This window comes from Mustela putorius, unplaced genomic scaffold (genome assembly GCF_011764305.1).
Source record: "Mustela putorius furo isolate JIRA1106 unplaced genomic scaffold, ASM1176430v1.1 tig00004053_pilon_pilon_pilon, whole genome shotgun sequence".
Lineage (NCBI taxonomy): Eukaryota > Metazoa > Chordata > Mammalia > Carnivora > Mustelidae > Mustela > Mustela putorius.
The window spans coordinates 600,460-623,553 of NW_025422186.1; the positions used below are offsets into that span (position 1 = coordinate 600,460).

The window sequence follows — 23,094 nt, forward strand, 5'->3', positions numbered from 1 at the left end:
CTGGGAACGAGTTCGAACCCCAGAGCTTGGCTTCCAGAGCCCTTTCTACACTGGTTTCTGCCTTCCTTCAGAGTCCCGTTTCCCATTACTTTATACCCCAGTAGACACAGCTTCCTTCCCCTAATAGTAAGTGCCCCTTCCTCTACTGGGCCTTGGCCCCCGGTTATCTCTGACAGGCCTGCCTAACTTCTACTCTCGATCTCTCTACCCAGCTCTCCCCTCTCGGTTCCTAAGGTACATGATGCCTACTTTGGGGAGGGCACATATCAGGAGTGAGTTCGGAATGGTAGACACCACCTCAGCACCCAGTTTCTTTCTTTTCTTTTCTTTCTTTTTTAAAAATATTTTATTTATTTGAAGGTGAGAGAGAAAGCAAGAAGGAGAAGCCAAATGACACCCCACTGAGCAGGGAGCCCCACGCGGGGTTCGGTTCTGGGACCCTGAGATCATGACCAGAAGACAGACACTTAACCAACTGAGCCACCCAGACGCCCCTACACTCCTTTTCTACTGCAAGGCTTGGTAAGCTTTTGGTATATTTATTTTGAACAGTCAGTATATTCATGTGATTTAAAATTCAAAACGGACTGTAAGGAATTCAGTGAAAACTCTCCTTCCCACTCCAGGCCTCTAAGCACCCCCACAATTTTCTCCTTCTAGGGATCTTTCATGTGCACACAGAAAATAAGGTAATTTGCTTTGTTAAATGCATACAGGAACAAACAGGGAAAACCTGGAACCGATACGAATGCTCACAATCTGGAGAGAAGTAAGCTCTTATATAGCAACAGTATAGAAAAATCTGCCGCCATTCAAAGTCATTAAAATTAGGGGTGCTTGGGTGGCGCAGTTGGGTAAGTGAGCATCCGACTCTTGGTTTTGGCTGCGGCCCGGGTTATGGTCTTCTGGATTCTGGGATCCAGCCCTCAGGCCCTGCGCTTAGTGCCCCGCTGATGGGAGATTCTCTCCCTCTTGGCCCCTCCTCACCCCCACCCGTACTCCCACCCCACCCCACCGCTCACTCTCTCTAAAATAAATACATGAAATCTTTTAAAAATGGCATTAAAATTATTGTAAGGTAGACTCTATAGTATAAGATATGCTACGCTGTAAAAGCAGACCTCTCCATTGAATGCCCTTGGTAAAAATGTGGTCTCTTCAGTGACAGGATGAAAGGATGCCTGAGAGAGAATTGATTGCTGCTTTAAGGTGAAGAGATTCTGTCTTTTATGTAAAGCTGTTTGAATATGAAAAGAGAGAGGCTGGATTGTTGTGAATCTGCTTGATGAAGGAGCGTGATTCAAGATGGGCCTCATTCACTCAGTAATTCATTCCACAAACACTGAATGTTTGCTTTGTCAGGAGGAAAGAGCCAGAAACAATGTGGAGCTTCTCTGGATAAGCACTAAGCGGTCTCTGGGGACCTAAGCAGCTCTGAGGGAATAAGAGGGATGGGGAGTGCGATGAGTTCATTTCAAGGCTGTTGAATTTGAGTTATGTTCGTTCCCCAAGAGGAGCTGTGTAGTGGATGGTAGGATCTAGGTCTGGGAGCTGAGCAGAAAGGTCAAGGACCCGCACTAGCCTTTGGGGAAGCGGGGAGGTGGGTGGAGCTCACCCAGGGAGGAGGCGGACAGGTAAAAGAAGACAGGTTACATAAAGCTGGTGAGAGGTTATTCTGAAAATCTCTCAATGTCTCTGAGCAAGGGCCAAGGGTACCCAGATAGCGGAGGTGGCATCGGCTGCTGAGTGTGCAAAGGGTTCAGAGCCCAGGCAGAAAACATTCCTCTCAGCACTTGGCCTCCAAACCTCCTGCGTTCAAGGTCTGGGTCTGGTTTTAGTTGTCTAGGAAGGTCTTGGACTTTGACGGGGGCTTCGACTGGCTTAAAAATATGTAGGGGTCTCCAAGCAAGAGGCTGGGGTAGAGGTTTAGAAGATTAAAGATCTGGGGCGCCTGGGTGCCTCAGTCAGTGAAGTGTCCAACTCTTGATATCGTCTCAGGTCATGATCTTGGGGTCCTGAGATCAAGCCCCGTGTTGGCCTCCATGCTGAACCTGGAGCCCGCTGGAGATACTCTCTCCCTCTCCTTCTGCCTCTCGCCCCCTCTCAAATAAATCTTTAAATTGAAAAAAGGAAAAAAAACCAGATTAATGATCAGCTAGGACTGGAAGGGGACAGCAGGTGGGCCTAGCATTGGGAGCAGAAGTGTTGCCATGTGCAGGTTGAGGAATGTGGGGGCCTTGGGAAGGGGAGGTTTCTGAGTGGGGGTTCCCCCCTAGAGAGTAGGTCTTTGATGTGCCCCAGGAGGGCCTGTTGGGCAAAACTGATGGAATTGTTGCCCAAAACTTAGAGAGGGGTTGATGGTGCACCTGCGTGGCTCAGCGGGTTAAGTGTCTATCTTCGGTACAGGTCAGAATCCCAGGGTCCTGTGATCGAGTCCCGTGTCAGGCTCCCTGCATAGCGGAGAGCCTGCTTCTCTGCCCCTCTGCCTACTTGTGCTTTCTCTCTCTCTCTCTCTCTGTGTGTGTGTGTGTGTCAAATAAATAAATAAATAAATAAAATCTTTAAAAAGAGAAATACTTTGTTAAAACAACAACAACAACAACTTAAGAGAAGGGGGGGGAGGTTATTCCCAGAGCAGCATGCCACCAAGGTGTTGCTGCCCACCTTCCTAGGTCCCCCATGCTTTGTGCTTGCTTTGTGCTTCCCAGGGAGGCGTTTCGGTGGACTGGAGGGCCTTTGGAGTTTCGGGGGACTGGAGAGCCTTTGGAGTCCCATTGACCTGGAACCCAGGCCTAGATGTACCACTGAAGGCTGAGTAATCTTTGGGAAATCACTTCTTTGAGCCTCAATTTCCTCATTTCTAAATCGGGGTGTTCATGATGTCTTCTTTGGGCTGTAGCTGTGAGTATTAGAAAGAATGTACATCTTCTAGTACATAGCATAGCCGCCATTATTTCTATTCGCGATGCCACATAGGAACAGGTTAGCCTCAGGGATTGTGGAGTTGGACTCTCTTCAAGGGATTTGTTGCCGGTTGGGACAAGGAGCTGAAATCTAAGACTTTGCTCACCATCCTATCACGTACATTTGGCAAAAGGCTCCCTGTGAGCAGATAACTGTGAAAACCCGTTCTCCGTTTCCACTGCGCATAAGCATTCTCCCCCTTTGCTGGCCATTTCGGCACATAAAGAAAAGCATTTCACAAACCTTCTTGCCGGTGGTGATATATGGACAATAGATTGAGAAAGCATTAGAGAGGCAGGGGTTAAAAGACAATTGTGAAATGCTGGATTTAAACAAAACAAAACAAAACAAAACAAAACAAAACAAAACACTTCCCCTCCTCTGTCCCCACCTCCCTTACCAGCACCCTGGGGTTCTTATTGCTCACTCTTGTGCCATGTTTTATAACCGTACAAAGCCTGTTCACACATTTGATTTCATCTGCGCCTCCCTTAGGCCTGTGAGGTAAGTAGGGCAGAGGCTGCCTGCGTCAGGAAGGGGCAAAGGGAACAACAGAGATAGGATTAGAACCCACATCTCCTGGTCTTGGCATATGAGTGAGCTGTGCCAGGTTAAGCCGCGAATGCGTTAAAAACAAACAGTGAGGGGACGCCTGGGTGGCTCAGTTGGTTAAGAGACTGCCTTCAGCCCAGGTCATGATCCCAGCGTCCTGGAGTCCCACGTGGGGCTCCTTGCTCAGCGGGGAGCCTGCTTCTCCCTCTGCCTCTGCCTGCCTCTCTGTCTGCCTGTGCTCACTCTCTCTGACAAATAAATAAATAAAATCTAAAAAAAAAAAAAAAAAACAGTGAGGAAATGATGCACAGGCGTCCGCAGGCGTCAGGCGCATGGGGGAGCTGTTTGGGCTCGAAGAACAATGGGAACAAATACCATCTTGCCCTAAAGCATCCCACAGAGATGGGCGGCTGTGTGTCTTTTGTGTGAGAGGGAAGCTGGAGGTTCGGAGGAAGCAGGCAAAGACTGTGGAGCTGGGGCGGGGTGCATACAGAGAGGTGGATTTAGTTCCAAAAGTCTCCCCCTGTGCGGGTTGTTTGAAAGAAGAGGAGTGACCTGGGTGACCAGGTTGGCCTGGGGTCACTCTGCTCCGGAGCCGGGCTCAGGACTCTGACACCAACCTCTTGGGCTTGAGATCGGCTCATTGAGTCCCCTGCCCTGTCTTTCTCACAAGGACCTCGGGAGGAACAGGAGTGGAAGGGACAGATCGCTGCAGATCGAACCTGAAAAGACAGTGCTCAGCATTCACCTTTTGAGACTCGATGTGGCCTCCACGGGAGCGCTATTGAGGGCAAACATTTTGGCGACACTGATGGGTTTGACCCTTTGGCTTACAAACTGTGTGGCTGAGCCACTTTTCCCCCCTCCCTGAGCCCGTTTCCTTCTACGTAAAGTGATAAGATCTCATCTCCAGTGTGACAGGTGGTTAGGATGAAATAAGCAGCATTTGTGAAGAAAAGTGTTCGGTAGACTAAGAAGCAATATTATGATGTGGGGCACTCACCTCCGGGAGTCTGCCAAACCCAGCTCTCTCTAGGACCCAGAGAGACCCAGCCACGGTGGGAGTAGAGAAGGTGGTTCTTTTTTCAGGCTGACTGTGCCTTGGAGGAAAATGGAGGAAGATGGGCTTGCTCACCGCCTCTGTCTTCCTATCCCCCAGCCGAGGGGGGAAATGGCGGGGGAGCTGGCATAACCTTTTCTGTGGTGAGTCAGCCAAGAAGGAATTTCTAGAGCCCGATGATGTATAAGTGGTGGTTCGGTTTGGGAGTTTTAAAGCTGCTCCCTCCCTCTTCAGCAGCTTTGACACACACAAGAGCACGCAGGGAAGAGAATGGAAAATGGACCGAAGCCCAGCTTACTAGTGTGAATTTGAGGAAATCAGCTTCCTGGGGCCTGTTTTCTCTTCTGTGAAGTGGAGACGGTGCTACCTGTTTTCGCAGGGTCATTGCGTTGGGTGCCCTGCACCTGTCCCTTTCTTTGCCTTTCCTCGAGGAGCAGGTCCAAGAAATCCTATCACCCAAAGTCACACAGCTTGCAATTTGTAGAAGCCAGGATTCAAACCCACCTCCTCCGGGTTACCTCTTAGGTATCAGAATGTGTGAGGGGGCTTTATGGAGCTGGATCTTCTGGAAGGCCCATCTGTAAATAGATTTGGACCAAGGGGGCAACCCCAACCTGGCCCATTTTGAGAATGAACTCAGGATGGAGTATCAAGGGCAGGAAATAGGCCATCCCTACAGGAAACCTGACAGTAATTGGAAGAGAGCTAAAAATGAACGTTTGCTTCCCAAATCCTTGAGGGAACTTCATCTGTGCTCTAGCAGTTTCAGGAACTTTATGTTTTGAGGGTGAGGGGAGTCCCTTATTAAACAGTGTACGAATAGAGGACTGGTGGTCTTCTGCCCTCTCTCACTAAACTCCACCTCCTCTTACTCATCACCTGACAGCCCTCCACTCTACCACCCCCTTAACAAGAGGGACTTGAGTCTCCTGTTCAAACCTAAGCTAGACTGCAGAGGCTAGAATAGGAAGACTGAGTCATCTTCCTCTTAGAATCTAAGGGGCGCCTGGGTGGCTCAGCAGGATGGGCATCTGCCTTCGGCTCAGGTCATATCTTGGGGTCCTGGGATCAAGCCCTGCAACAGGGAGTCTGCTTGTCCCTCTTCCGCTGCCCCTCCCCACTGCTTGCACGCTCTCTTAAAATCATAAAATAACCAAAACCTAAATGTGCCTAAGCCTCATGGAACAAAAAAGCACGTTTTCTACACAGATCACATTTCAACACATGGATGCTTCTTTAGCATATCAACCCAAGAGCTGAGGACTTGTACCACAGGAAGCAGGCACTCTTCCATGTCCACTGTGCCATCCTCCTCTCTCCACACCCAGTTACAGGCGTGGCTGCAAGCCCCTTATCAACCAGCAAAATGACCACCATGGCCCATCTCCCACTGCAGACTGTGCTGGGTATAGGCACAGTACAGGCAAGCAGGGCCAGGATGGTCCTCTGACAGCCCACCTGGGAGCTGGGCTACAGCCAGAGCTGCTCTTCACCCTAAGGGTTATGGCCAATTGTTCAGTGAGAGTCAAGGTCCCAGCCCCTGCTGCACACACAAGGACAATGTTATCAGTTTCTCTCCTTTCTCCTGGCTGAGGCCCTCTAGTTAGAGAGGACCTCCATTCATGTTGTGGTTCATTTATGGCTCAAATTCCTGAAAACAGTGCTGTGTGGCAGGGGAAGTTCTGGCTTTCACACCCGTTGTAAAGCAGAGTGTTGGGTCCTTGTACTCATTCCTAGGGCAGGAAGGAGGAAGCAAGCGCCGGCTCCTCTGGGCAGCTCTGATGCTGGAAAATTCACTGCCTACACCAAAGGGAGATGCTCAGGCTCTCTCCATAAGCTCCGTGGGGGGGGCCCCACAGCTGCCCACCCCCCCCAAAAAAAGCACCTGATACCCAAATTTCTGCACAGGCTCATGTAACATAGGGGACTTTTATTATTACTATTTTTAATGGAATTCATACAGCTATTGATTATACAGAGCCACTTCGTAGTACCTTTTTCTTTCCACTTCAGAAACTGAATACACCATGATGAGGAGGAGAATGCTAAAACAAGATTGCTGGCTCATCACGTAGGGTACAGATACACACTTAATGTTTGACACTTTATTTTGCCTTTGTTGTACACAGCTGAAGCAGGAGCCTGGGGAGGGGAAGATGTGACCCCTGGAGTCCCGTCTTGGTCTTGTTGTGGGAGGGCTAACCCATGTTCTGTCGGTTGCCATAGCCCCTAGGATGGGTGTCCTTCCAGTCATCCCACTCCCGAGCTCTGTGGAGAGCTTGTTCATCCTCCTCATCCTCCTCCTTTTGTTCCTGATCTTCCTGTTGCTGAATACTTCTTTTGAGCTCTGCTGCAGTGGAAAAAACAAGAAAGCAGGGGTGAGAAACTGAGGGAACGTCAGGGGCCTCGGCACGCAGCAGCATAAAATGAGAACAAGGAAGGCAGCTGCCTGCCTACCCCGGGGCCAGTGGAGTCATGAAGAATACTTAGATTATTTAATATATGACCTGTTAAATAATAGCTGAGAAACGATGCTCTGAGTGATCTTCACAAGAAGACCAAAACCTAAAAAGTTGAATTCGCAGAATGAATTCTATTTTGGGAACGATCTCTTGCCAAAAAGGCCAAATAGCGCTGCCCCCATCCTGCCCCCAACATACACACACAACAAAACACACCAATGGCCCAACAGAACCCCAGCAAACCAAAGACTCAAGTAAAAAATATTCAATGATTTAACGATTTGTGGTATGTCAGGAAGGAGGGACTGAGGGTGACTTTCCTCCTCCATCCAGTTCCTTTATTACAGCTGTATTTTCTGAGCATGTGTGTATTTGTGTGTGTCAAACTGTAAATCACCAGGCAGCTGAACCTACTGGAAAAGAGTATCTGTGCTCTTTGACACTTGTTTGGAACAGGGTCTAAAGTCCAAATGGCACTTGCTGTGCAGCATACACCCCAAAAGAAATTAAACCAACTGCCACCCCCCTCATTTGCATTAAGTGTGTTTTCCCTTTGTGACATAAAGGAGCATTTCCTGGCTACCCTGAGTTTGCCCATGAGAAAGAGTCTCATTACTATGATAAAAAATCAAACACATGGGGATCTGATCCCTTCCCACAGCTTACAAGCTTTGTGTTCCAAAACAAACAAGCAAACAAACAAAAACAATTCTTATTGTAAAATAAAAGATACTGGAAACCACACAAAAATATACAGAATATAATTTTTTAAAGTTTTTTTAAAAAAAGATTTTATTTATTTATTTGACAGAGATCACGAGCAGGCAGAGAGGCAGGCAGAGAGAGAGGGGGAAGCAGGCTCCCTGCCGAGCAGAGAGCCCAACATGGCGCTCGATCCCAGGACCCTGGGACCATGACCTGAGGAGCTGAAGGCAAAGGCTTTAACCCACTGAGCCACCCAGGCACCCCTGCGCCAACTTTTATAGTAGTAACTTCCTGCTGAAGTTTACTACAGCTTTATGACCCAAGTGTGTGTCCCTAGATGCCAGCAATGTCCGTTTGTACCTTTTTTAACTCAAGAATTTTTTAGTACAGACTTGTGAAACCATAACCAATGAAAAACAATTTCCAGGACCCCCAAAAGCTCCCTTGTGCTCCGTACAGTTGATTCCCATTCCTTGCCTCCCCTTAGCCCCTGGCTGCCAGCAGGCTACCTTCTATTTCTTATACACATGCCTATTCTAGAGATTAACAGGAGTATTAATGGAATCAAACAATATATGGTCTTTGCATCTGACATCTTTAACTGATCAGGATGTTTTTAAGGTTAGTCTTGCTCATTTACAAATATTTTGATATCTTCTTAATCTACAGGCTCCAACCCTATCCCTTTCTTTCCTTGCAAGTTATTTTATTGAAGAAGCTGGAGCATTTGACGGTAGTTTCCCCAAATCTGGATCTTGTGACTGCACAGTCATGCTGCAGTCCAAAGGGGTCTTCTGTATTTCTGCAGCCTGGCAAGTGGATACAGAGGCCTGATCTGACTCAGGGTCAGTCCCTTCCGCATGACTCTCGCGGGGGCCTCATTCCCTCATCAGGTGGTGCGTAGCATCTGTGTCTCGTGTGTTGTGATGTCAGCGGCTGCTGATGCTTGATGCCAGGATTCACTGATTTTCTGGGGTTTCAAAATGTCCATACTCCTAATTTTCACATTTCTTTTTTTATTAACTAGAATGCTTTTCCAAAGAGCGGCTTCCCCTCATCTGCTACTATGTAGTTACTCGGGGGTGGGGGGGGGGGAGACAAGATCTTGATTCTTTCACTTTATTTACCACTTGAAAGGTAATCAGTGGGTTCCTTATCCTCTGAAACTGAAGAGCTTTTGTTTTTTAAATATAATTAGGACTTATGGGTTTGATGGGTTTTAACCAACTACAGTGATTTCCAAAAAAAAAATACGTTTAAAATAACTTTTAAATTTTAGAATAGTTTTAAATTTATAGAAAAATTGAGAAGTTAGTGTGGAGTTCCTAGCTATACCCGGCTTTTCCTATTATTAGCATCTTAGACTACTTTTTCGCTCAAGTTTTACCCAATGTCCTTTTTGGTTCCAGGCTCCCATCCAGAGTGGGGCACTCCAGTCCTTGGTCTCTTTAGTCTCCTCTTGTCTGGGACAATTTCTCGGACATTCCTTATTTTTGAGGACCTGGGCAGTCTGGATGAGTACTCACCAGGTATTCTGCAGAATGTTCCTCAATTTAGGGCTGCTTGATGTTTTTCTCAGACCTGGGGTTATGGGCTTTGGAAGAGAGTATCATAGAGGCTGGAGTGCCCTTCTCATCACATCAAATCAAGGCAACACACCATCAACATCATTTCTCACTGCTGATGTTAACCTAGATCATTGGACTAGGGCAGTGTTTGTTAAGGTTCGCAGCTGTGAAGTTAACTCTTCCCCCCTCCTCCCACACTGTTGTCTTTGGAAGCAAGTCACTAAACAGCCCACGCTTAAGGGGTGAGGAATTATGCTGCACGTCCTTAGAACGGGAATATATACACAAATAATTTAGAATGTTTCTGTAGGCGAGCTTTGTCTCTTCTCCATTTATTTTTGATCATTTATTTCTTTCAGTACAGACCCATGGAGATTTATCTGACTTAAAATTTTTTTTAAGATTTTAATTAATTGTTTGACAGAGAGAGACATAGTGAGAAAGGGAACACAAGAAGAGGAAGAGGAAGAGGGAGAAGCAGGCTTCCTGCCTAGCAGGGAGCCTGACATGGGGCTCCATCCCAGGATCCTGGGATCATGACCTGAGCCAAAGGCAGACACTTAAGATTCAGCCACCCAGGCTCCCCTGAGTTTTTGTATTGTAATCCGATACTGCTATTTTCCTGCTCAAATTCTTCCAGTTTGGGCCAGCAAGAGCTCTTTCAGCTAGCCTGTATCCCATTAACAGACTTAGGGTGTTTGTTTTAGTTTTGGTTTTTAGTGCTTCTCTGTTTTCAAGTACTGAAAGATGCTTTGGGCTCATCTTGTATATTCTCTGCCCCAGCCTAGAAGCAGCCATTTCCTTAAGGGGCCCTGGTTTTTTCTTTCTTTCTTTCTTCTTCTTCTTTTTTTTTTTTTTAAACTAGAGAGCCCAGATGTGGGCTCTGAAAGTGCTCCTTGCTACTGACAATTAACCCTTTTTGAAGCCAAACTGTCTCTGGCCAGTGGAAACATTTTCAAATTGACTTCTGAGTCCTACTGCTATGACCCTAGTTACCTTCGAAAATGTCTTCCCTGTCTTTTTAACAAGATGTTTCCAGCTCATCACGTCTATTTCCTGCCCCAGACTTAGAACTAGCTATTTCTCTAAGACATCCTGGTTTCTTGTAGTGGGAATGGTATTTCAAGACTGAAAGCTGTGTGTGTGTGTGTGTGTACTTTTCAATACAATTTCTCATGAGTTCCTATTCAGCACTACAGGTTTGTTTTATTTCTAACTTACATTTTTTTTCATCTGTATTTGTCCACATGAAAAGTCTTACTTCTCAGAGACAGAGGATAGAATGAGAATAGCTCCTAACTGCTCATTTACCTCACATTACACACAGTGTTGGAATAAAAGTAACATTTCCACCAATATGAATACTGAGAACAGTTTTTTTCTTGCACATGCTTTCCCCAATTGTCCATTTTTAAAAACACTGTTTTACTGTATCTACATTACCTGAGCACTGAGCAGATAAACATTACACTCTGCTCTCTCCTTTTTAACCCCTTCATTTAGTCTTAGTTCTACAAGTGACTAGTAGACCACCACCAGCCCTTAGATGATATCTTCCTTATTATTTTGGTTGTCTAAAGCTCATTCTCTAGCAAATTCCTTAGGAGGGGATCATGGGAACAGTATTTCCTGAGCTCCTCTAGGTTGATATAGGTCTGCATCCTTTATACTCAATGGTCAGTTTTACCAGGGATCATGTCCTTGGCTCACATGCTCCACCTTGGGTATCTTAACTACATGTTACTCTGCTTTCTTCTGCCATAAAGCATTGGTGGCACAAAAGTTGGAGGGTGATCTAGTTTTCTTTCCTTTATAAATCAACTGCTGTTTTTGCTGAAATGTCTGAGGCATTTTTTCTTCTTTAAAGTCTAGTAATTTTATGACAATGTGTCTTGTGGTTGGTCTCAGGTACATGGTGTGCTTTATCAGAGTAAGTATTTTTTTCCTTTTTTTTTTTTTTTTTAAGGTTCCAGGAAAGTTTCCTTAACATTTGTTTTTAGCATTTACTCTTTTATCTTGGTTTGGTCCTGCTTTTCTTCTGTAGATAATCCCATCACCCAAAAGTCAAATCCTCTTTGCTATCTTTAATACTTGCCACTTTTTCTTCATTTGTGTTTATCTCTGCTCCTTTTTTATTTAAAACATTTTCCCGTTTACCTTAGCCAGGCATTTTCTGTAATGTTTACCCATTCTTGTTTTCTTCTGGTTTGGCTTTTACTTCTGATATGATTCTTCTTTCTCCCACATTGCCACCACTTTACTGTGTTTTATGAATCCTGCTTTATACTCTTCTTCGTCCCTGTCTTAGTCTTAATGCCTGCCAACTAATTTTTAACAGTGTATATTTATAGCAGTGAACACATTAACTTTGTTCAATTTTTAAAAACAGTATGTATTTTTGATTTGTTGTTTTTTGAGTGTGTCTTTCTGGAATGCTTTTGATTCTCCCCTCCCCTTTTATAATAATTTTGTGTGGGATACAACCTTGATAATTGTGTTCACAGCCTTATTGAGACATATTTCATGTACCATAAAATTCACCCATTTCGAGTGTACAGTTCAGTGGTTTTAGTATTTTCAGAGCTGTGCAACCAGTAGCACCATCTGTTGTTCATTCTTACGTGTAATAAGTTCTCTGGAACTTTTAGAAAGTATGGTTCGGGGCGGCTCTTCTGACTTCACAGAGGCTCCCCTTCTGCTGTTTCTATGCCTGTTAAAGAAATGTGATGACTCGCTTCACTGGAGTTCTTGGCTCTGGTCCTCTTGCCCGCTTTTACCTGATCCTTACCTTTCCTCCTTCTTTATGGTCCCTATTCTATTCAACGTCCATTCCATCCTCAGCAGTTTCTCCTCAAGTGTGGGACCCTGTTCCTGGAAGCAAGATCTGGTGGGTCCTTTTTAAGAGTTCATTACAGACTGGACTTGCTCCGTCCTTTTTGACTCTGACCACAAGTCCCTTGTACTCACCCAGTGTTTACTGGAGGGTAAAACCCCTCCTGTTTCAACTGCTGTCCTTATGCTGGAGTGCCACACTGTGGAGGGAATGCCTGTTTGCTGTTTTGGAATTCTGCTCTCAGGTCTCTCAGGTGGGTCTGTCAATGCTTTCTGCTTTCTCCTACACCGGATACCAATCACTTGTTGATCTTGTGGTTATGAGGGACCTGCCTTTATCTGTTTTTATTTTGAAGTTCATGGGGATACGTTGTCACCTACTTTGTTGAAAATGCTGCCCATGAAGGGCACCTGGATAGCTCAAGTCAGTTAAATATCTGCCTTCAGCTCAGGTTCCAATCTTGGAGTCTGGGGATCAAACCCCACATTGTGCTCCCTGCTCAGCAGGGCGTCTGCTGGTCCCTCTCCCTCTGCCCCTCCCCCTGCTTGTGTTTTCTCTCTCTCTCAAATAAATAAATAAAATCTTTAAAAAAAACTCATGCTGCCCATGAGTTTCTTTTTGTGTTATTACTGAAATATACATGTAGACATATATACACAACTGTAGTGTGGCTCAGTGAAGTTCCACACCTGAACACATCTATGTCATCAGTACTCAGATCAGATGCAAAGCACTAACTCCACAGAGGTCCCCCTCAGGTCCAACGCCATTCATGATCCCCCACTAAGGGTGAACACTATACTGGCCTTTAACCAGCCTATACAAGTTTCAGCTGTTTGTGCACTTCATATGAATGGACTCACACAGTCTATATTCTTGTGTCCGGCTTTTCTCACTCACAATCACATCTGCAAAATTCTGCTGTATTTGCCACTGATTGCTCAAGAACTAGAGGGAGTTTAAGCTTATTGCTAAATAGTATTTTATTATGTGAACACACCCAGATTTCTTTATCAATTCTACTAAGTCTGGGCATTTGAGTAGCATCCAGCTTGGGGTATTACAAATAATGCTGCTCTTCTTGTTTTCTCCAACTTCTTCAGCTAGAAGCTTAGGTAATCAACTTACCGTTTCTCTTTTTTCCTAACACAAGTACTGAAAATTACACATTTCCCTGTCAGCATGGCTTTAATCGCATGCCACAAACTGTAATGTATTTCCATTGTCAATCAGTCAGAAAGATTTTCTCATCATTTTTGTGATTTCTTTTTTGCCCCATGAGTTGTTTAGAAGTATGCTGCTTAAATTAAATATTTTGAAGACTTCCTAGGTATGTTGTTACTGATTGCTAATTCCACTGTGGTCAGAGAACATAGTGTGATTTCAATCTCTGTGTCAGTGTGATTTCAATCTCTGAAACTTATAGAGACTGTTTTGATGGTCCAGAATAGCGCCACTTTTGGTGAATGTGCCATGAGCATTGGAGAGAGGTGTATTTTGTGGTTGTCGGATATATTGTTCTATACATGTGGAACAGGTTAAGGTGGCTGCTAGTGTTGTCCAGATCATCTATGTCCTTCCTGATCTTTTGTCTAGTAATTCTTTCAATTAGTGAAAGAGAAGTATGACACTCTCCAACTATGACTGTGGATTTGTCTGTTTCATCATTTCAGTCTGTCAATTTTTAATTCATATAATTTAAAAAAGCTTATTAGCCATGAACATGTTTTTCACTGTTAGTCTTCCAGATAAATTGCTCCTTTTATTGGTATGAAATACTCTTGTAACACCTTCTGTCTTGAAGTCTACCTTATCTGACGTTAGTATGCCTACTATAGCTCTCTTATGCTTACTGTCAGTCTGGTAGATCCTTTTTCATCTTTTCACTTTCAACCAAGCTGTGCCTTTGTAATTAAAATGCATCTCTTGTAGACAGCATGCAGCTGAGCCTGAAATCAATCTCTGATTTCTAATTCGGAGGTTTATTCCATTTACATTTAGGATAATTACTGATATGACTGGAGTGGGATCTGCCATTCCGCTATTGGTTTTCTGTTCGCCTCATCTGTTTTTTGATTTTTTTTTTTTTGCCTCTCTATTCATTCTTGCTTGCTTGCTTCTTTTTTCCTCTACTGACTTTATAGCTTTATCTCTTTGCCTTATTTTTTTAAATTGACTTTACTTTTTAGAGTAGTTTTAGGTTAACAGTAAAACTGAATGGAAAATACACATTGTTGCCATATACTCCCTGCTCCCATAGAGGCATAGCTTTCTCCACTATCAACATCCTGTACCAGAGTGGTATATTTGTTACAATCAATGGACCCACAATGAACGGAAATAGTGGATACGTGTCATTATATACACTTTTCCAAACTCATAGAATATACACCACCTAGAAAGAACCCTATTGTAAACTGTGGACTTTGGACAATACTGTTTGCCTGAAATCAATCTTTGATTTCAAATTCAGAGGTTTATTCCATTTACATTTAGGATAATTACTGATATGACTGGAGTGGGATCTGCCATTCTGCTATTGGTTTTCTGTTCGACTCATCTGTTGTTTTTTTTTGCCTCTCTAGTCATTCTTGCTTTTCTTCTTTTTCTTCTTCTTTGGATACTGTTCTAGTGTCTAGATGTACCCCTCTTTATCCATTCAATCTACTGAGGACATCTTGGTTTGCTCTAAGTTTTGGCAATTACGAATGAAGCTGCCATAACCACGTGTGTAGGTTTTTGTGTGGACCTCAGTTTTCAACTCATCTGGGTACACATCAAGGAGTAGGACTGCTGGATCATACGGTAAAAGTATGTTTAGTTTTGTAAGAAACTGTCTTCCAAAGTGGCTGTACCACGTGGCATCGCGATTGGCAGTGAATTGGTGTCCCTCTAGTTCCATATCCATACCAGCATTTGGTGTTGTCAGTGTTTGGGATTTTGGCCATTCTTAGATGGGTCTAGTGGTATCATTGTTGTTTTAATTTGCAATTCCCTAATGGTATGTGACGTTGAGCTTCTTTTCATATGCTTCTTTGCCCTCTGGAGTTTTCTTTGGTAAGGTATCTATTTAGGTCTTCTGCCTATTTTTTAACTGGGGGGTGTGTCTGTTCCCCGATTATTGAGTTTTAAGAATTCTTTATATGTTTTAGATAAGAGTCTTTTATCAGATGTGTCTTTGGTAAATATTTTCTGCCAGTCTGTGGCTTGTCTTCTTATCATCTTGATGCATTATTTCTTAAAAAGATTTTATTTACTTATGGGGGGGGGGTGTGAGCAGGGGAAGCAGCAGAGGGAGAGGGAGCAGGCCAAGCAGAAGGCATGAGCCCGACACAGGCCTTCATCTCATGACCCTGAAATCATGACCTGAGCTGAAATAAAGAGTTGGATGTTCAACCGACTGAGCCACCCAGGCGCCCCTTGAAGATTATTTTTTAAGTGGTTGCTCTAGGTAATACAATATTCCTTCCTAACTTTCCAGTCTACTTAGAGCTAATGTTGAACCATGTGGGAGGTAGCCTCAAAGACGGAGCCCACCTATCTCAGCCTCCTGGTATTCATGCTTTTATGGAGTCCTCTCCCATACTATGTGACTAACAGAATATGGCATAAGTCATGCTGTGTCACTTCCAATGTTAGGTTATAAACGATACGGGGGCTTCTATCCTGATCATTCTCACTCAGATCACTCTGGGTGAAGGGAAGCTCCTAGCTGTGAGCAACCCCATGGGGGGACCCACAAGGGGAAGTCTCCTGCCAACAGCCACATGAATGAGCCAATGAGCTGGAAGCAGATCCTCCAGCCTCAGTCAAGCTCTCAGAATACTGCTGCCCCAGCTGACAGCTTGACTGCAACCTTAGGAGATCCTAAGCCAGAATCACCCAGTGAAGTTGATCCTAGATTCCTCAACTTCAGAAAATATGTGACAATAATGTTTATTAATAATTTTAAGTTGTTGACATTGTGGAGTAATTTGTTACACAGCAATAGATGTACCACTTGACATAAAATGAAAGAATCTAACAAAAAATGGTTCCATCTAGTCCATCATTGTTGCTATGGCTGTCATATGTAGTACATCTACATATAGTATAATCCCCACTGGACAATAATATAATTTTTCCCTAAAGAAGCCATATGTAGTTCATTCCCTTCAGCCCAAGGAGCTTCCTTCAGAGTTTCTCATAACGCCAGTTTCCTGGTGAAGAATTCCTTTAGCTTTATCTGAAAATGTCTTAATTATGCCTTCATTTTTTTGGATATTTTCAATGTCTATAAGTCTGGGACGACAGGTCCCTCCACCCCCAAAACTTATGAGATGTAGTTCCACTGTCTCTGGCTCCCACTGTTTCTAATGGGAACTCAGAAACAACTTGCATCATTGTTTTTCTAAGTGTAACGTGTACTTTACCCCTTGATGCTTTCAAGAGTTTCTCTTTTTCTTTGATTTCAGCAGTCTGACTATGACGTGCCTATGTGTGGTTTTCTTTGTAATTTAACTTGCCTGGGGCTTGATTAGGTTTCTGAATTTGTAAATTTGTGTTTCACTGATTTAGGGAACATTTCAGCCATTTTTTCTTCAATTTTTTTTTCTGGCCCCTTCTCGCTCACTCTCTCCTTTCCTACTGGTATTTCAACTGCACATACGATTGAACTTCTTACCTTATTCCACAGGTCACAGAGGCTCTGCTTCACTTTTTTCCAATTTTTTGTTCTTCAGACTGCCCAACTGGTACTGATCTATCTTTGAGTTAAATGACACTGTCTTTTGTCACTGAGAAGTTGCTATTAAGCTCATCTAATAGGTTTCCAAATGAGTTACTGTACTTTACAGTTTCAGAATTTCTTGTGCATAGTTCCTACTTTGCTGCTGTTTCTTTTTCCTTGTTTCTTTTTGTGAGCATGTTTATTTTCAGTTATTACCCACCAATAAGGCAAAGTAAGGCTCAAGGTTTTAGCTTCTGATTCAAAGTGAACTAGGACGCAAATTTACATCCATCAGACACAACTGACGGTCACAACTTTTTAAAGTTCAGGCTATCTTGAAAGCTTGCAACATACCAGATATTCCTGGATTCTTTAGTGACAGGGTGTCGGCAATGGCTGACACTAAGTAGAACTTGTGAAGTGTTTTAAAACAGGAGGTGTTTTCTAATTATTGCTAAAGATTAAGAGATTTATAAACACGCTGCATGTCCAGAAATAAGTCAAGATATCTGAAAGTCTACCCACAATGTCTGAGGAATGTGTATGTTATAATTTCAAGAGGGGTCAGTGGTCCACATGGGCTAAAATAATACTTGCCTCTGGGTAGCAGATATGTTTATATTAGATATTACCTGATAAGATTTTTCATTCTTTACAAGCACATTTTCCCCTCTGCCCTTGGTCATGCAAATTGCTGCTTTAAAGTCCTTATCTGCTAATTTCAACATCTGCATCATCTAGGATTGGTCTCCACTGACTGCCTTTTCTCTTGAGTATAAGTCACATTTTCCTTCCTCAATACATAGTGGTTTAGGATTACACCCCAGACCCTGTGAATGGTATGTTGTAGAGACTCTGAATTAATTCTGTTTCGTTCCTTTAAAGAGTACTGATTTTTCATTTTAGCAGGAAGTTAATTTGTCTAGAACCAAAAATTCTAAATTCTCTTACCTCTGCATCGGGCAGCAGCTGAATCCTCCCATCAGTTATCTCAGCCCTATCTAGGAAGCTTACCCGGGCATGCACAGCTTAGGTGTCAGCCTGAGACTTAGGCGAGATGCATGTAGAGAATCAGGGCTCCTCCTCTGTGGTCCTCTCCTTTATGGGATATCGTCTCATTTCTCTCATTTCTTAACCAGTAAGACTGTACCTTCCTATCCAAGTTTCACCTACCCCCATGTCACCACAACTGCAGACTGCCAATGGGTGAGAAGCTGTAAAAAACAGGAAAGCCTTCCAAATGACCACTCTTCTCTTCTCTGTGCTATAGTGGAAACAGCCCTGGAATTATGAATTTTAGGACCCAAATTCAAATCCTACTCTGGCCACTTTCTAGCTACGCTGACTTTGTGTAGTCAATTCTCAGACACCATTTCCTCATCCTAATATGGGGATAAGAGCACCTGCCTCACAGGGTTGTTAGGAGGATCAAATGAGATAATATACAAGATAAGGGAACAGAGGCTCAGAGGGGCTAGGTGATGTCCTATCTATTAAGCGGCAGGAATAATAGGTTACCCCAGGTCTGTCCAAGCTTTTTCTAATACATCATATTGCTTTCATCTTTACAATGGCCACCCTCTCCACCTTTCCCATCCAAAGATGCATCTAAGTATGTACCATGACCTAATTATCAAGCTGGGCACCAAGAATACCGTTAAGTCAAAGACCCTGCCCTCAGGAAATTCCAACTACACCTTCTCCTTTCTTCTAAGTGTTGACTGCCCTCCGCCTGTGTCTGCTCTTGGGCATTCTCTAGCTCCTCTGGGTGGTTGTTTTAACTTCTTCAGTTCGTAGTTGTTGTCTGTGGGAGGGACTGGCCTCAATACAACCTACTCCGCCATTACCAGAAGTGGAACTGCCATCCATGGCACTTTTGCTTTTGCTATCTAGCTGCTTAGTCTGTTTTTAATGCCAGGACATCTGAAAGGATTCCAAAATCATGCAGCCACTGCTCCCAACCTCCCAGAATCACCTGCTACTTATCTCCATAATAGATAAAACAAAAAATACTGCTTAGCATCTTTGTCCAGATTACTTCTGCTCCTAAAGGGCAACAACACTTGGTCTGAATTTAATTGCTAGGGAGCAAGGAACCAAAAGTGTAACTACTTTCTTCCTACCCCGTCTTACCTGGTGGTGTCTTGGCTATGCCCTGATCTGGTAATGCTCCATATTTCCGATGCTGATCGTACCAGTCATTCACCGTCATAGATGCCAGACTTGGATAACCAGCTCCAAATACTCTGCAAGAATCACATTACATTTAGAAAACCAAACAGAAACAGCACTATTCAAAAGCCTCTTTAGTGACAAAACCTGTGTCTGTTTCATCCTTGCTCCCCTGCCCAGCTATCTTCTGAGGAGCTGTGTAAACTCCTGTGAAGATATGTAAAAACGGACATCTAGGAAGGTGCCTTAAAGGGCTTTCATGAGAAGATAAATAGCTCAGGATCATCACCCAGAAAACAATCCCAGGGGCCACTGTCCCACAAAGTGGCAATGACAATGTGGAAGGGGTATTTATAGTTGGTGGGTCTAAAAGGTACACAGAGGAAGGAGACTTTCCTGCCACCATGTGGAAAAGCCTCTCCGGAACTCAGAATTAAATCCTTCATAGGTAAATATGTCCTTTTGAGAATTGCAGCTGAAAGCAATAATGGGAAACAAGTGAAGTATGCAATTCTCCATGAGATTCCTTTTCTCCTTCTGATTTATTTATTTTTGTCAGTTTCCTTTTGGGCCTACTGTTAAGCTTGAGTTTGTGAGGGAAACGTCTGATGAAGAGAGACATATATATTCAAGCTACATCCCTCTGATGAAAGAACAGCCACCACAGGCGAGCAAGTGGCCTTCCCACAGTGCCCATTCTATCTGTTACTCATGCACCCAACGGAATCCCAAAAGCAGGGGGCTTTTCAGTACTACCTACTTGGCTTGGGCCACATTCCGTGTGAGAACAAAGGGTTTCATTGGAGGTCTGTCCTGACGAGCTGAATGAGAAGTTGATGCCTGGAAAGGAAATTAAGTGATTACAAGTGCATATCTGCCACTCTGCCTACCCTGCTACGCAGGCTCTTAAGTCTTCTGGCGCTTGAAAAGCCCTGGAGTCAAACTCTGCCCACTCCCTATTTCTCGGTCTCTCAGAGACAGCAGCAGAATACTAACGGCGGAGGCTGCTCAGCTCTCCTGAGGAGCGCGGAGGACCTGGCTGAATGAAGAGGAGGAGAAAGCTCTCCCAGAAATCACCTCACCAAAATTAAAAAAAAAAAGTTTCCCTGACTTTACAATCTCCCCTCCAAAGGAGGAGATTCCAAAGGCTTTTTCCGTGGTCCAGCTAAATCCCTTGAGCTGAACCTGAATCCCTTTCCTCAGCCTGGCCTTCAGTGCTAAAGATGAATCATGGAGACCCTTCTTCTGAAACCCCCCTCCAACGTCATTATGCAATTAACTGTCAAGAACTCCTAGGTTTTTAGAAGAGTGTGTTCCCAAAGGCAAGGGGGAATGAATGTGTTGTTAGTTTTCATACAGTGGCATACAGAAATATTTGAAGGAACCTGGGTTCCCCAGGGGCATATGGAAACAAAGTCTGGTCAGAAAAAAGGTATTCGCCTGGGTCTAGGTTCATCACTTCCAGAGCCAATCCCAATACCAAGTAAGGGCACATTCAACAACGACGATGACAGACAGGGAAAGGGAGGACACAGAAAAGTCCAGCCTCAAAACGCCTGAAAGCCATTCACCTAGATAGGCTCTGGGGCCTTATGGCCTCAGAATACTGTTTATGCTTTGATCCTTTACCAGGAGGAATGAGGTTGATGTTACCCAGAGGTCTAAGCTTCTGGGCTAATGATTACAAGTCAAATTAGGAAGAGGTTTCTCTGAGGACTTAAATCAATGCCTGTGGCAAGCTGATGAATTCAACTCAACCCATGCTGGGATCCTGAACCAAAAAGGAAGTGGGAGCAGGGCCTAATCTTTTGAAGCAGTGGCTCCAAAACAGGGTGACAATTTTCAAAGACAGCCAAAGCTGTGTCACGGCAGGTTTTTACCAGTATACCCAACACTTTGTGTGTGGAGAAGTCCTTCTGTGTCTCATACCTGAGGGGACTAAGGGTGTGAGAGTGCATCACCATGTAAGGTTAAAATCGGATTCCTCCCCCAACCTAAATATATTCGCGATCATTCCTTTTATTTTCTTCTTTCTAGTCTTCTCTCTCCCTCCTCCAATGACACTTTCCCTCTCCCTTCCCATCCTGTTCCTCGTCTCCTTTGGTTATTACAGTCAAGCACAGATTTTAAAAGCCAACCTTTCCTATGCATTCCTTCAGTGGTCAGGACTTCCCACAGCCCAAACCAACTTAGGTCACAAAATTACACATGGCTATTAGCATGTCACAGGTAAGGAAGCACTGGGGAATACCACCATAAGCTGGAGAGAAGGCTACCCTAGTCGATCTGAATTCAGCCTTTCTCCACTAAGCTTAAAAGGGACAGTGATTTTATGGAGACTTCAAACTTGGATTTTACCTCAATCGCTCCCCTGTTGAACATTCTAATCTACTGAAAGCAGCTTTTTGAGCTGTATAGGCGGTGAGCAGCCTTACCTCTGGTGAGGAGTCTTTTTCTCTCAGGATCTTCATCTCCTGGTCAATGCTCTCAATCTCTTCTAAGCTGATACCAATCCACCTTCGAAGGTGAAGGAGGTAATACTCACGAACACGCTCATCATCTGCTTGACCAGTTTCCACAGCAGATTTCAGTGCAGACAACCTATGCTCCACTTCCTTCTTCTGCCTGTATCTGTTCCACAGAAAAGCATTGCCCATGAACTTCAAAATAAAGAGGTATTCCTTCAAAGAAGGCCACAGTAAGAGTTTCCCTTTTCCAAGTGACCAAGCAGTAAATATGCTGGTTTCCGCTTGGACAAAAATACAGATTCAATACCCCAGAACTTGCCACCAAGGCTGCAAGTCCTCAAGACTGCCAGGGCAAGGAAGGGATCAGCAGGGCCGAATACCTCCCAAAGCCAGAAAAATAGAGAAGTAACCTGATCTGAGCCACTCCCTCCAACCCCATCATCTTTAGAGATGTGAGTCCCTCAGTAATTTCATTACATCGACCGTTACTAAGTTGGATACTTAGTATCAACATCCATTAGGGGAACTGCCACTTCAAAGAATCACAGAATCTTGGGGGTTGTTTACCTGCCACTGATGCGGGAATTCCTTAGGAAAGAGCCTAAAAAAAGTGGTCATCTCTTCTTTTCTTCTGGGAAAAACAATCTTAGGTCTTCTGGCTGGTCCTTTTACTAAGGAAATCATATTGTGTGAACCAAGGAAATAGTCTCTTGTATTGTATTTTTCTCAAGGACAAGTGCTATGCTAAGTGCTTTTATTTATATGATCACATTAAATTAAGCTTTATACCCAACATGGGGCTTGAACCTACGACCCTGAGATCAAGAGTCACATGCTCTACTACTGACCAAGCCAGCCAGGTGCCCCTGCCTTGTCCTAATATAATTTAAAGACTCACAACAATCCTGCCTTGCCTTTTCCAGAAGGCGTTCATTCACCTGAAAAGTACTTACTGAGTACCTACCATGTGACTGGCACTGTGCTCAGTGCCGGACACGTAGCAGTGTAGACAAGGAAGTCCGTGTTCTCCTCAAGCTCTCATTCTAGGGGAAGCTGACAAGAAGGGATGATGGGTCGGGTGGTGATAAGTGCCATGAAGAAGCAAAAGGCAAGGTAGAGTGGACAGAATGATGGCACAAGAGGAAAAGTGCTATTACATATGAGGCCATCAGGAGGAGGTGACATTGGAGCAGACTTCAATCAGGAAGCAAGCCTCGCCAATATGTGAAAGAGGCTTCCCTGGGTTGGGAGTGGGGTAGGAAGTGTAATGGTCCCAGAGTGGGAGAGAGCTTGGTTTGCAGTGTCTGAGAACTAGAAAGTAGGCCAGTGTGGCTGGCATGGAGTGAAGAAGAATGACAGCAAATGAGAGAAGAGGGATAGCCATGGCTACAATTTCTAGAACCCTGTAGGCTGTAAGACCCTCAATACCAAATACCATGATATTTTGAGACAGGAAAGCCACTGGAGGCTTTTGAAGAGAATACATAACGCGAATACAGTGACACGAAAACTTTTTTTATATGGGCCACTCTGGCTGTGGTGCGGAGTGTGGCCTGTGGGGGAGGGGAGGCAAGGAGGGAAGTGGAGAAATCAACTAAGTGG

General features: G+C 44.2%; 2 protein-coding genes across 3 annotated transcripts in view; both read right to left on the reverse strand.

Moving 5' to 3' along the window:
- DGAT2L6 (diacylglycerol O-acyltransferase 2 like 6) overlaps window positions 1–4,882 on the reverse strand; it is a 28,822-nt gene extending 23,940 nt beyond the window's left edge. The window contains exon 1 of the mRNA XM_004777186.2: window positions 4,520–4,882. The gene's annotated coding sequence lies outside the window, so the exon portion shown is untranslated. The remainder of the gene's footprint in view (window positions 1–4,519) is intronic.
- A 1,609-nt stretch (window positions 4,883–6,491) lies between these two features.
- The window catches only part of IGBP1 (immunoglobulin binding protein 1), a 29,250-nt gene continuing 12,647 nt past the window's right edge, over window positions 6,492–23,094 (reverse strand). Inside the window, exons 3-6 of one of the 2 annotated variants that reach the window (XM_045072758.1) lie at window positions 21,460–21,655; window positions 19,785–19,864; window positions 18,986–19,098; window positions 6,492–6,923 (exon numbers count right to left, since the gene is read on the reverse strand). In XM_045072758.1, coding sequence (XP_044928693.1) covers window positions 6,775–6,923; window positions 18,986–19,098; window positions 19,785–19,864; window positions 21,460–21,655 — 538 coding nt within the window. In that variant the 3' untranslated portion in view covers window positions 6,492–6,774. Of the gene's footprint in view, window positions 6,927–18,985; window positions 19,099–19,784; window positions 19,865–21,459; window positions 21,656–23,094 lie in introns of both variants that reach the window. The other variant, XM_004777185.3, reaches the window with a different exon arrangement.